The sequence below is a fragment of the Eschrichtius robustus genome, chromosome 3 (assembly GCF_028021215.1).
Source record: "Eschrichtius robustus isolate mEscRob2 chromosome 3, mEscRob2.pri, whole genome shotgun sequence".
NCBI classification, from domain to species: domain Eukaryota; kingdom Metazoa; phylum Chordata; class Mammalia; order Artiodactyla; family Eschrichtiidae; genus Eschrichtius; species Eschrichtius robustus.
The window spans coordinates 96432105-96445022 of record NC_090826.1 but is presented as its reverse complement, the minus strand read 5'-3'; the positions used below and the strand labels follow the sequence as shown (position 1 = coordinate 96445022).

General features: G+C 42.2%; 1 protein-coding gene across 1 annotated transcript in view; it reads right to left on the bottom strand.

The window, feature by feature from the left end:
* Nucleotides 1-12918, bottom strand: part of LOC137760616 (synaptophysin-like protein 2) — a 35267-nt gene that overhangs the window by 2031 nt on the left and 20318 nt on the right. The window contains exons 2-3 of the mRNA XM_068537558.1: nucleotides 5033-5107; nucleotides 230-402 (exon numbers count right to left, since the gene is read on the bottom strand). Of these exons, the coding sequence (XP_068393659.1) occupies nucleotides 230-402; nucleotides 5033-5107 (248 nt within the window). The remainder of the gene's footprint in view (nucleotides 1-229; nucleotides 403-5032; nucleotides 5108-12918) is intronic.

The window sequence follows — 12918 nt, the reverse complement described above, 5'->3', positions numbered from 1 at the left end:
AGGTCATAATGGGTACCTCTCTGTTTCTAGGAGGTTTAGTTCAAACAAATGACAATTGTCTCCATCTTAAAAATCATCCAGGAAAGGAGACAGTATAACCTCTCTCCAATGCCTGATTAACCTCCTGATCTGACTTAAATTACAGAGGCTGCAGTAGAGCCCTGTTTGCTCATCTTCTTGACAGGCCTGGAGAGAAGTTACTCAAAGCCTCTGCACCATTATCCTTTACATACTCCAAGTTGCCTCCCTGGCATAACAGCGGAACTTCTCTAGCTCGTCCTCGTAGGAATTCTCCAATCTTGTCAGCTCTGTTTCTTGTCAGTTCTCTGATTCCTCTTGGAAGTTTCTTTGTTCCTCTTAGCTTCTGGTGTCCAGAACTGGACACAATTAAGGCGTTACATTCTGGGAAGGGCAGACAGTTGGATATCTTTTTACTGTTGGCAGTTAGCCAGTGAGTGGCTCTGTAATAGGTTCCCCCCAAAAGTAGGTACTCCTAACTTGGGGCAATGAACAGTTAGTTATGGAGCCTGCTTTTTACCAGCACTCTCTTGACTGGCACTCCTGACCATCTACAGAAAGATGTCATTTACTGAGCATCTACTATGTACCAGGCATTGTTCTAGGCGATATGATTTATTAGTGAACGAAAGAGAAAAAAACCCCTCTGTCTTCATGGAGCTCCTACTCTAGAGCTGCACTGTCCACAATGGTAGCCACTAGCCAAGTGTGGCTATTTACATTTAAATTAATTAAAATTAAATAACATTTAAAATTCAGTTGCTCAGCCACACTGGCCACATTTCAAGTGCTCCCTAGGCACATGTGACTAGCAGGTTCCATACTGGACAACACAGATTATAGAGCTTTTCCATCATTGCGGAAAGTTCTGCTATGTCCAGATGACAACCTTGAGGTTCTGAAAATCCTGAACCCTGCTTTACGATTCCTCTCTGGGCAAAATATACCCCTAGTAACTTTAGTATTAACTGTATTCTCTTCTATTCTGATTCTTTGAAAGTCGGGAGCCTCTAAACACCTTATATAACTTTATTAACCAGAATATATGATTAAATCTGAACATAACACAGTCAGATGGTGTCAGATAACAGATGACAGCTGGCTATGCAAGTGAACGGATGGAGAAATCTCAGGAAAATCTCACAGGTTCACAGAGCAGCAGAGCAAAAAGGATCTCAGAGATTATCAAGCACAATAGTCTCATTTCATAGAGGTGGAAACTGAAGTCCCAAAAGATTAAGTGACTTTCCCAAGGTCACATTTAGCCAATGTGAGAGCCAGGCTTAGAATTCACAACTCCTGATTCCCGGTTCAGTGCTCTTTCTATGTCACCCATTCATTAATCAACAAAGAGTTATCGAGCATCTACTTCGTGCCAGGTGCTGCAGAATCTAAGTTGAATAAGACCTGGTGCCTGCTCTCAAGACTTTGCATCCAGAAAGGAGAGAGTCACGCTCAAATAAAAACCAAAACAAAACCCTGCATCACAGAGTTATAAAGGCTGAAAAAGACCTCTACTGTGTGCAGGGAGGATTGCAAAGAGAGAGGAAGTAGCTCTGCACCTGGGATGCAGGAGCAGAGAAAGACATGCTTTCCCAGCCCCCTCTACCTTTCTGTATCAGATATGCTTTCTTCCTTAACTGTGCCAGGTGACTGAGCCACAGGGAAGAGTGGGGAAGAACAGAAACCACCCCTGTCACCAAGCACAAGGCTCTGAGCCAAACAAGCTGGTCATAAAGAACAAGAGCCAAGAAGACATGGAGACCCTAAGACAAGGGGCAACTCCAGAGCTCTGGTACCAAGCAGCCTTCCTCCTCATGGACCTGCACTGCGGGGAACAGCAGTGGTCATACACTGCCACCCTCCTCCTCCTCTTCCTCCTCCTCCTCCTCCTCCTCCTCCCTCTGCATCTCTTTTGGAAAGATGTCAGAATAACCTTGCTACTTGAAGGATGAGGCTCCATTTTGGTGCTGACTTGCTTTTTGGTGATAATCCTTTGTCAGTCCTGAGAACACTAACATTTCCACTTAGTGCAGGGCACAAGGAAGACAAGTTCTCCCCCAAATCCTATTCCCACAATCATCTCACTGGTTTTTATGGACTCTGATGGTGTACTTTCGAATTCCCCACATTTATGGAAATACCTTATTTTCATTGCAGAGACCCCAGGGCCAAATAAGTGACTTTGGCACTTCAGAGGTGAATTACTGATCAAGGGCACACCAAGTTAAAGGTAACGTGACATTATCGATACAGTAACTGAGTAATCCAGGAGATTCGTACCTTACCCTCAAAGTGAGGATTTGGCAGTGACACCTGAATAATCTCACCAAAGGACAAGTCCAGCTGACAGTCTGCATAAGGGGGAAAGTTAGGGAGAAGGAGAGGTTTGGGAACCAACACTTGCTGAATACCTCCTGGACTGCCAGGCTCACCATGGTCTTCCTGAATGCTCTAATGCTTTACAGATATTAGCTCCTGTAATCCTCCCAGTGAGCTCACGAGATAGATCTTACCCTCATCTACAGATAAGAAACTGACACCCATGAAGATTTCATCACTTACCCTAGGTTCCATAGCTAGAAAGCAGAGAAAAACTAGTTCTCCAATAATTGGTATATGCCCCTGTTATTTTCCCAGCTTAGTGTAGACTTAGTGAGACCCCAGAACTGCAATTGAGGTGAGATTAGTTAATCTTTAAATTTTAAAGAGATACCCTAAGCTAAGCTCCTCACTAATAAAAGAATAACATTACTTTTATCTCACCAGGATTCCAGTAAAACCTTTGCTTTTTGTAATAGTGACAACAAAGTTTTCAATTATCATTACAATAACTGCAGGTTTGTGTGTGGTTTTTTCCCCCTTTTCCAGACCGGAGTATTTGATCCCTCCAAGCAGGAAATATGCAAAAAGTCCCAAACGACATTTTCACTGTCATTCTGGTGCTGGTTCCTGGTGCTGGTTCCTGTGTTCACCTGCAGAGACTCAGGGCAAGTGAAACTCACTCTGAATTCAGGATACCAGGATGGCAGTAAAAGCAAATCATGTCTCTTTATGATGCTACCCTTCGAATGAAGGCTGAGTGCAGAGCCTAGCCCTGGACTCTCGGATTGAGTATTATGAGAGAAAGGCATAACTCCCTCTCTAAGAAGTTGAGGATCTTAAAAGTCAAACAGGTCTTAATTCTTAGGGATCAGCACTGACTGTGGGAGGAGACTAGGCATTGCTTTGTGCAGCCTTATAGAAATGTTGTGGGTATTGGTTGGGGGAGGGTTGGGAAAAGGATAGAAAGGTTGAAGAAGGAAGCTTTTCAGAATCCCTCCTATGGAGGATGATTCCATGGTCTAATAACCTCATTGTTTCCCTCATCCCTTGACAGCCTTTCTCAAATTTCCCTTAGATCCATTTGTCTAGTTTAATGATAAAATTGTACCCTTACATTTCTGGTTCTGCTCCTCTGGACCACTCATAATGGATCCCTAGTTCTGGATGGTAGACGCATGGAGCCTTAATATTATTCGTCTATGGCCCCCTCAAGTACTCAAGTGGTGGGTCATGGCAGGGAAGTGGGGGGGAGGTGAAAGAGCTCAGTCAGCAGTCGTTCCAACCGCTCTTGAGGCAGTAGAGAGAGTGGAAGGTCCCCAACAGGTCCCAGAGTTTGCACGTGGGAGCTCCGCATGCTGGCCTGTAGCCCCAGTCAGGGTCTCAGATATCCAGAGGTAACCCCAAATGCACCATTGCCCCCGAATTCCAGATCTGATGATTCTCATCCAAAGGATGATTTAAGAATCAGCGACACAGTGCTAACTCCTGTCTCCAGTGAGTTAAAAGCCCTTTAGAACTCAGTCCTCCTTAGTATTAATGGTAACTTATTCCCTAGCTGAATTCTGTGCTGAAAGCACGTTAATTAAGTTATTCACACACCATTTGGTGTGTGGATTGTCTAACTTAAATCTCTTCTGTGATAGTGCAATAACTGCTCCCGAAAAGTCTTTATGATTTGAAAGAGTGACTGCACCTGTCCACATTCCTAATTTATACCCAGGAGGCCTTGGGCACCGCGAAGGACAGAGAACATGCTAATGTCTCAAAGTACCAGTGAGGCAGGAGAAGATGGTATTTCCCCTATACCACTACAGGGGAAACTGAGGCCCTGGGCAAATGATTTCTTCAAGGTCACAGGATAAGTCTCACCAAGGGCAATGTTCTAGCATGCCAACCCATTTAGAGCAGAAAGGGACCCTAGGGATGGTCTGAACACTTGATTAATATGGAAACTGAAGTCCAAAGAAGAGATTTGTCCAAGGTCAAGTAGAGAGAAAAGGCAGGTCCAGGTCTAGAACCCAGGGCCCCAGCTTTCCAGCTCAATATTCTATCTTATTCTACAAGCCACATTTTGGCTGATTTTTATTCTGTCTTACTATTTTTTCTTTTATGTAATCCTAGAGCCATGAACTCCATTCATTCATTCATCCACTCCCTCACGCAGTTACAGGAACGCAGATTACTCTAGTGACCTCAACAGGACAGCCGCCAGCCAGGACCCTGTCCCATGAGTCCACCTCCAGGATCAGTCAGGTCCTGGTGGGTTTGGGGACAGGATGGTTTCCATCGCCTGCCTCCTTCCGTCCTCTGCCCTCCGCAGCTTTCCTCATTCCCACTTGTCCTCTTCGCCCCTCCCGCCACCGAGGAGTGGTATGTGCAGGATCAGAGTTCTGGAAAGGTTACACCCGGGTCCTCTCGCCCGGGTGAAATGTGAGCGCCCTGGGCAAAGACTCCTTGCACATAGAAGGACCGAATCCGGGGCTCCGCATGCTTCGTTCCTCACCCTCCTGCCACCAAGTGCTGGAGAAGCAGCCCTAGCCCGCCCCTCCCCCGCCCACCTGTCACCGCCCCCCACCCTTCCTCCGGGGCGGGCCGCAGCACCTCCCCGCCCCCCACTTCGGCCACATTGCTCGGGTCAGCGTCACAGCCCAGGCTCCCGAAATAGCCCTCGTCTGGGGCAGCGACTCACCCACTGGAGAACTTTGATGAAGCCCAGCGGCTCCTCCAGCCGCCTCCAGCGCAGCCTCACGAGCAGGCGGTCCACCTGCGGAGACAGGGCCCGGGGTCAGGGCCGTGGGGGATCCAGGAAAGCGCTGGCCCTCTTCCTCCCATTCTCACCCGGGAGAGAGGGCAGAATAAGGGTCGGCCCGACACCCAGGTGGAGAAGGGGCGGCGAGAGAGCCCCAGGGTGTGCAGGGAGTACCTGCTGGCGCGGCGACTTGTCCGCCGTGCGACTGGAGCTCTCCGTCGAGGACATGCTGGCGCGGCGGGGCCGGGGCGCGGCGCGCGGTCCGCGGGGACCGCGTTGGGGCTCGGGGCTGGTGACCCGCGGCGGGGGAAGCGAGCTGTACCGAAGCGCGAGCGGCCGTCCGCGGCCCGGGATCCGGGCTGCCTGGGTGGGTCGCGGGGGCGCTGCTGCTCGCGCTCGCCGAGGCCTCGGCCGCCGCTCTGCCCCGCTGGCTGCAGAAAACCCCCGAGTCCAATTCAAACTTCTGTCAAACTCGCGAACGAACTTGGCAATAGAGTCACGTGGCGTGCGCTTGAGAACCCTCCTCCCGCCCCCTTAGCTCCCGGGTCCTGCCCGCAGGACGCCTTAAAGGGACCTGTGGCCTCTGCGGGCAGTTCGGCCGCGAGGGGGCTCAGGTTCCTTGCCAGGAGCCTCCAGGGCCAGTCCCAAGCGAGACATCACAGCCGCCCCGACCCATAGCCAAAGTCGGGAACCAGCCTGGCGCGCTGGCAATCATCGGCTCCTAGTTTATCTTTACCAACTTTCCTGGATTTGGAGCTGCTCTGTGCCATTTTTTCTTCTTTCACACCATAATACTCAGAACCTAAAGGATTCTCATAAAGGCATTATCAGGGCTGAAATAAAGTTCTAAAACTTACGGTTAACAAACTGCTTGCTTCCAAAATCTTCAAGAGCCAGTACAGACGAAAAAGGCAATAGAATGTAACTTACTTACTGTTCTGTCTAGTTAGGCGTTGCTTTAATTTGTTAACACCAAAAGCATTCTTACGTTAGTGATTTAAAAGTTATGGATCATTTAAAAGTATAAACTCAATCTCCTTTAAAATAGCCCTCGCCATTTAAATGAGAGTGAAAATATTCTTTGAGGAATGGCGGGGGGCGGGGGGGGGGAGGTTGGCTAAGAAGAGGTACTTTGTGTTGAAAAGTTGACGTTGTTGCATATGATCCACTGTAAATCGGTCCCTAATTTTCAAGATGTGTTCCGCAGGAGCCTGAATGAGTAATGATGAATATTACACATTCGGTTTACCAGAGTGTAAATGTAAGTAGTGAAAGGTTAAGTGATTTGCCCAAGGTCACTGAGTGAGCCAGTGGGAGGTAGCCAAAGAACCTGCCTTCACCTCCTAAGAATTGACTTGTAAATGTGTATCCATCGCCTGGGAATCATTCCTGGAGGCCCCTTCTGGTACTTCAGAATGACTGTTTTTTGAACATTTAGCTATTATTAATACAATTCGTTCCCCCACTAAGTAAGTGCCTTCCAAGGTTGGGGTCGGGGGAGTGACTGGGGTCAAGTCACCTGGGCTTGAAGGGAACTTCTCCAGTGGACTTCCATGCAAATCTAGGCTAAACAAGGAACTACTGAGTCCCCAGTCCACTTCAGATTCCTTTTCTGTGGAATAGGGATAATAATTTCTGTCCTTATTTCATAAAGTGATCATGAGGCTTAAGTGGTGTGAGGTATGTAAATGCCCACACTACACAAATATGAAATAATCTACTCATTACCAATGTCGACAACAATATGCATACAGAATACAACACAAGCAGAAAAGAATCAGAATAACACAGCAAAATCCACACACCCACCAACCAGCCTTGTTAAATTTTAACACTCTTCCTCATTTGTCTCAAATCTATTCCTTAAAAACAAAATTAAAATGGCATATAAAATTGAACCCCTGTGTGTGTAGTATTCCATCCTATTACAAAATATGATCCATCACTGTTTATTCACCTGCCAAAATACATTTGGGTTATTTCCATTTTATTTTTTTACTATTATGAGTAGAGCTGCTAAAAAAAACATTTTTTCTACAGGTTTTTGAGTGAAGTAAGTCTTTATTTCTAGGATAAATACCAAGAAGTAGAATTTCTAGATTATATGTCTAACTTTATATGAAACTACCAAACTGTTTTCCAGAGTGGGCTTATCATTTTGCTTTCTCACCAACAATGTATTCCAGGTGCTTTGAGTCTTCTCTAGAACTTGGTATTGTCAGAGTTTTTTTAGGCATTCTAAAAGGTACGTGGTGGTACCTTATTGCCATTTTAATTTGCATCACCAATAGCTAACGACGTTGAACATTGTGTATGTGCTTATTTGCCATCTGTGTATCTTCTTTGGTTAAGTGTCTGTTCAAGTCCCTTGCCCATTTTTTAGTTGGGTTGTTTCTTACAATTGAGTTCTGAGAATTCTTTATATATTCTGAATGCAAGTCCTTTGTTGGATATGTGATTTGCTAATATTTTCTCCAGTCTGTAGTTTGTCTTTTTGTTCTTTTAAGTGTCTTTTGCAGAGCAAAATTTTACATTTTTGTGAAGTCTAATTCATCTTTTTTAAAAAATGGATCATGATTTTGGCATCACGTCTGAGAACTCTTTGCCTAACCCTAGGTCACATGTATTTTCTCCTGTGTTCTATCCTAAATGTTTATAGTTTATGCTTTCCATTTAGATATTTTTGAGTTATTTTTTGCATAAGGTATGAAATTTAGGTCAAGGTTCTTTCTTCCTTCCTTCCTCCCTCCTTCTCCTCTCTCTCTTTCTTGGCATGTAGACGTCCAAATGTTCTAACAACATTTTTTGAAAAGACTATTCATTCTCCATTTAATTGCTTTTGCACTTTTGTAAAAAAATCAGTTGGCCATATTTGCGTGAGTCTATTTCTGGACTGTCTGTCTAATCTATGTATCTATGCCTTTGCCAATACCACACTGTGTTGGAAACTGTAGCTTTAAAGTAAATCTTAAAATAGGGGGATATAATTCCTCCAACTTTAGTCATCTTCTTCAAAATTGTTTTAGCTATTCTAGTTCCTTTGCCTTTCAAAATAAATTTTAAGATCAGGTTGTCCATATCTTCAAAAAATTCTGCTGGGATTTTGATTAGAATTGCATTAAATCTACAGATCAATTTAGGCAAAACTGACATCATTTCCATGTTGCATTTTCCAATCCATAAACGTGGCATGCCTCTCCATTAATTTAGGTCTTTGATTTCTTTCATCAGCCTTTGAAGTTTTAAGCATACAGATCATGTACATGTTTTGGTAGATTTATTCCCGAGAATTTAATTGGGGGGGACCCATTATAAATTATATAATTTAAAACTTAAGTTTCCTTTTGACAATTGTTAGTATGTAGAAATATGATTTTTTTCTGTTGACCTTGTATCCTGTGACCTTTCTAAACTCACATTTTAGTTCCATGAGTTTTTTGTAGGTTCCTTGGGATTTTCTATGTAGACAATTACATTGTTTGCAAATAGGGAACGTTTTACTTCTTCCTTTATAACCTGTATGCCTTTTATTTATTTTCCTTGCCTTATTGCACTGGCTAGGACTTTCAGTATGATGTTGAATAGAAGTGGTGACAGTGGACATCATTGCATTGTTCCTGATCTTAGGGGAAAGTATTCAGCTTTTCACCATTTCGTATGACATTAGCTCTAGGTTTTTTATAGATGCCCTTTATCAGCTTATGGAAGTTCCTTTCTTTTTTTCTTTTTTTAAATTAATTTATTCATTTATTTTGGGCTGTGTTGGGTCATCGTTGCTGCGCGCGGGCTTTCTCTAGTTGCAGTGAGCGGGGGCTGCTCTTCGTTGCGGTGCGCGGGCTTCTCATTGTGGTTGCTTCTCTTGTTGTGGAGCACGGGCTCTAGGCACACGGGATTCAGTAGTTGTGGCACGTGGGCTCAGTAGTTGTGGCTTGCGGGCTCTAGAGCGCAGGCTCAGTAGTTGTGGCACACAGGCTTAGCTGCTCCATAGCATGTGGGATCTTCCTGGACCAGGGATTGAACCCGTGTCCCCCGCGTTGGCAGGCGGATTCTTAACCACTGTGCCACCAGGGAAGTCCGAAGTCCCTTTCTATTTCTAGTTTGCTGAGAGTTTTTAACCATGGATGGATGTTGAATTTTGTCAAATGCTTTTTCTGCATCAATTGATAATGATAACGTATTTTTTCTTCTTTGGACAATTATGACAAGTATGGTAGATTACACTGATATATTTTTTAGCATATTAAAAGGATATATAAATACATATATAAAAATATATATAATTTTAAAATAAAGCATATGTATACACACACATACGTACATATATATATACACACATATATACATACATACATACACTTTATTTTTAGAGCAGTTTTAGGTTCACAGTAAAATTGAGCAGAAAGTGCAGAGAATTCCTGCCTCCCTATCCCCTCCCTGCACGCAGCCTCTCCCATCATCAACATCCCGAATCAGTATGGTACATTTATTTGTAACAATCAATAAGTCAACACTGACACATCATTATCAACCAAAGTCCATAGTTTACATTAGTGTTTACTCTTTGTATTATATAGTCTATGGATTTTGACAAATGTATAATGACATGTATTCACTCTTATAGTATCATGCAGAATAATTTCACTACCCTATAGATATCCTGTGTTTTACCTGTTTATCCCTCCCTCCCCCCCCCACCCGCAACCAACCACTGATCTTCCTGCCTCCCTATTTTTGCTTTATCCAGAATACCATACAGTTGGAATCATTCATTATGTAGCCTTTTCAGATTGGCTTCTCTCACTTAGTAATATAAGTGAAATATATATAATAATACATAAGTTTCCTCTATGTCTTTTCATGACTTGATAGCTCATTTCTTTTTAGCGCTGAATAATAACAGTCCATTGTCACAGTTTGTGTATCCATTCACCTACTGAAGAATATCTTGATTGCTTCCAAGTTTTGGCAGCTATGAATCAAGCTACGATAAATGTCCACGTGCAGGTTTTTGTGTGGATGTAAATTTTCAACTCCTTTGGGCAAATACAGTTCAATTGCCGTATTGTATGTTTGGTTTTATAAGAAACTGCCAAACTATCTTCCAAAGTGGTTGTACCATTTTGCAGCCCCATCAACAATGAATGAGAGCTCCTGTTGCTCCACATCGTTGCCAGCATTTGGTGTTGTCAGTGTTTTGGATTTTAGCCATTCTAACAGGTGTATAGTGGTATCCCATTGTTGTTTTAATTTGCAATTCCCTAATGACATGTTATGTTGAGCCTCTATTCATATGCTTACTTGCCATCCGTATATCTTCTTTGGTGAAGTGTCTGTTCAGATCTTTTCCCCATTTTTAAATCAGGTTGTTCATTTTCTTATTGTTGACTTTTAAGTGTTCCTTGTATATTTTGGATAACAGTACTTTATCAGATATGTCTTTTGCAAATTTTTTTCTCCCAGTGTTTGGTTTGTCTTCTCATTCTCTTGACAGTGTTTTTTGCATAGCTTTTTAAAAAAGTTTTAAACTTTTTTTAAAGTTTTAAATTTTAATGAAGTCTGACATCAATTTTTCCTTTCATGAGTCATGCCTTCGGTGTTGTATCTAAAATGACCTCACTAAACCCAAAGTCATCTAGATTTTCTCCTATGTTATCTTCTAAGTCTCATAGTTTTGCATTTTACATTTAGGTCTATAATCTCGAGTTAATTTTTGTGCAGAGTATAAAGTTTGTGTCTAGATTCATTTTTTTTGCACGTGGATGTCCAGTTCTTCCAGCACCATTTGTTGAACAGCCTATTTTTTCTCCACTGAATTGCCTTTGCTTCTTTGTCAAAGATCAAATGACTATATTTTTGTGGGTCTATTGACTGATTTTTGAATACTGAATCAGTCAGCCTTGAATTTTTGGTCATGATGTGTTATTCTTTACACATATATATTCTATAATATATATGTGTATATTATATATTGTTGAATTCAATTTTTAAATTCTGTTGAGAATTTTCTTTCTTTTTTTTTTGGCCATGCCAGTGAGCGGCATGCAAGATCTTAGTTCCCTGACTAGGGATCGAACCTGGCTGCATGCAGTGGAAGCACTGAGTCCTAACCACTGGACTGCCAGGGAATTCCCCTGTTGAGGATTTTTTTCATCTATGTTCATGAGGGCTATTGGTTTGTAGTTTTCTTTTTTGGACTCTCTTTGGTTTTGTTATCAATCAAGGTAATGGTAGCCTCCTAAAATGAGTTGGAAAATGTTCCCTTCTCTTTTTGTTTTCTGGAAAGCTACTGCTTTTTAAAAAGTTGAAGCTGTATTGTGGCCAAATCGACCGTACATTCAAGGTAACGTCACTCAGCATTTTTTTTAATTCATGGAATTTATTCCACAGCAGGTTTTTTTTTTTTTTTTTTGAAATTTATGCCTGTTAGGAGTAGAGGCACCCTACAAAAGTAGACTGACCACTTGCCAAATTTCTGTCCTGAATAGTTTTTTGTTTCTGTGTTTATTTTAGATAATCTTGGGAGACCCTAAAGACTTTTTGGACTTCTGGTAAAATGACTTCTACTATTTGGAATCCTAATTCTGTTGGATTTGGATTTATAAACAATTTGTAAAGGCCTAATACATTTCCAAAACAGTTAATCTTTGTACATACTTTAGAAGAAAATAGTTTATTTTAAGGGAACAAATATATATATATGTGTGTGTATATATGTATATATGTAAAAATCAATGGCTGTTATTGTAATGGAAAATAAAAACTATGACAATTATTGTGTGAAACAGTGATTTAAATATTTCTATTTTTTTCTGGAACCAGTGACACAGAGAAAACATTCCTCCGTAAACAAAGACATGGAAGTGTGTATTGCTGAGGGATATTGGTGATCAGCAAATACTTCTATTTGCCCTGAAAATCAGATGTATGAAGGGCCATAGTAGAAAATAAAATTGGAATGGCAGTTGGGGGTAAGGGCCTTAAGTGATAAGCCCTTAGACTTTATTGACTACTCACTCAGATTCTGAGCAGAAGAGGTGATAAAGAATAGAGGTTAAGGACCCAAGTGGAGTGAGACAGATCTGAGTTCCAAACCTAGTTCTGCCATTTAGTAGCCATGTTTCCTTTTCAAGAGACTTAATTTTCCTAAGCTTCTATTTTCTTATCTACAGAATGGGGTTAATGACAGTATCTACTACGAAGGGCTGTTATGAAGGTTAAATAAGGTAATATAAAGAGAGCCTGGTGCCTGCCACATAGCAAATATTCAATAAATAATAGTTGCTATGTGATAGAACTGTGTTTCAGAACTATTAATCTGGCAGCAGTGTGTATAAGTGATGTAAGTACATGGCTTTCCTTCTTAAAACAGAACCAGAGCCTTCCAAGGTTTGCGCCAAGAATACTTCAGGAAGTTGAATCTCTAGGTGGAATGGCGTGTCTCTGAAATTGAATTAACAAGATTTAGAGGCTACTCTGACTGAAGGTCAGGGAAGAGGGAATCATGACTGCATTACTGTTTTCTATATTCCAGTGTACCCGTATACTGTGCTATTTTTAAGCACTGAAAGTAAGGTATTTTTATTGGTGTAATACCATTATTTTAGACCTCGGTCAGCAGCTTTATTTACTCTTCTTAGGTCCTCTTCAAACCCTCCTTCCTTCTCCTGCTCTAACCTCCTCCTCATCACTAACCATAAACCATTACCATTTATCACTATAAACCCTCCCATCCCCTCCTTACCACCCAGTTCCAGTAACTCCCTACCTCTTCCAAACTTCTTCATCCTCCACTGCGCTCTCTCAGCAAAAATGCTGAGCAAGGACTA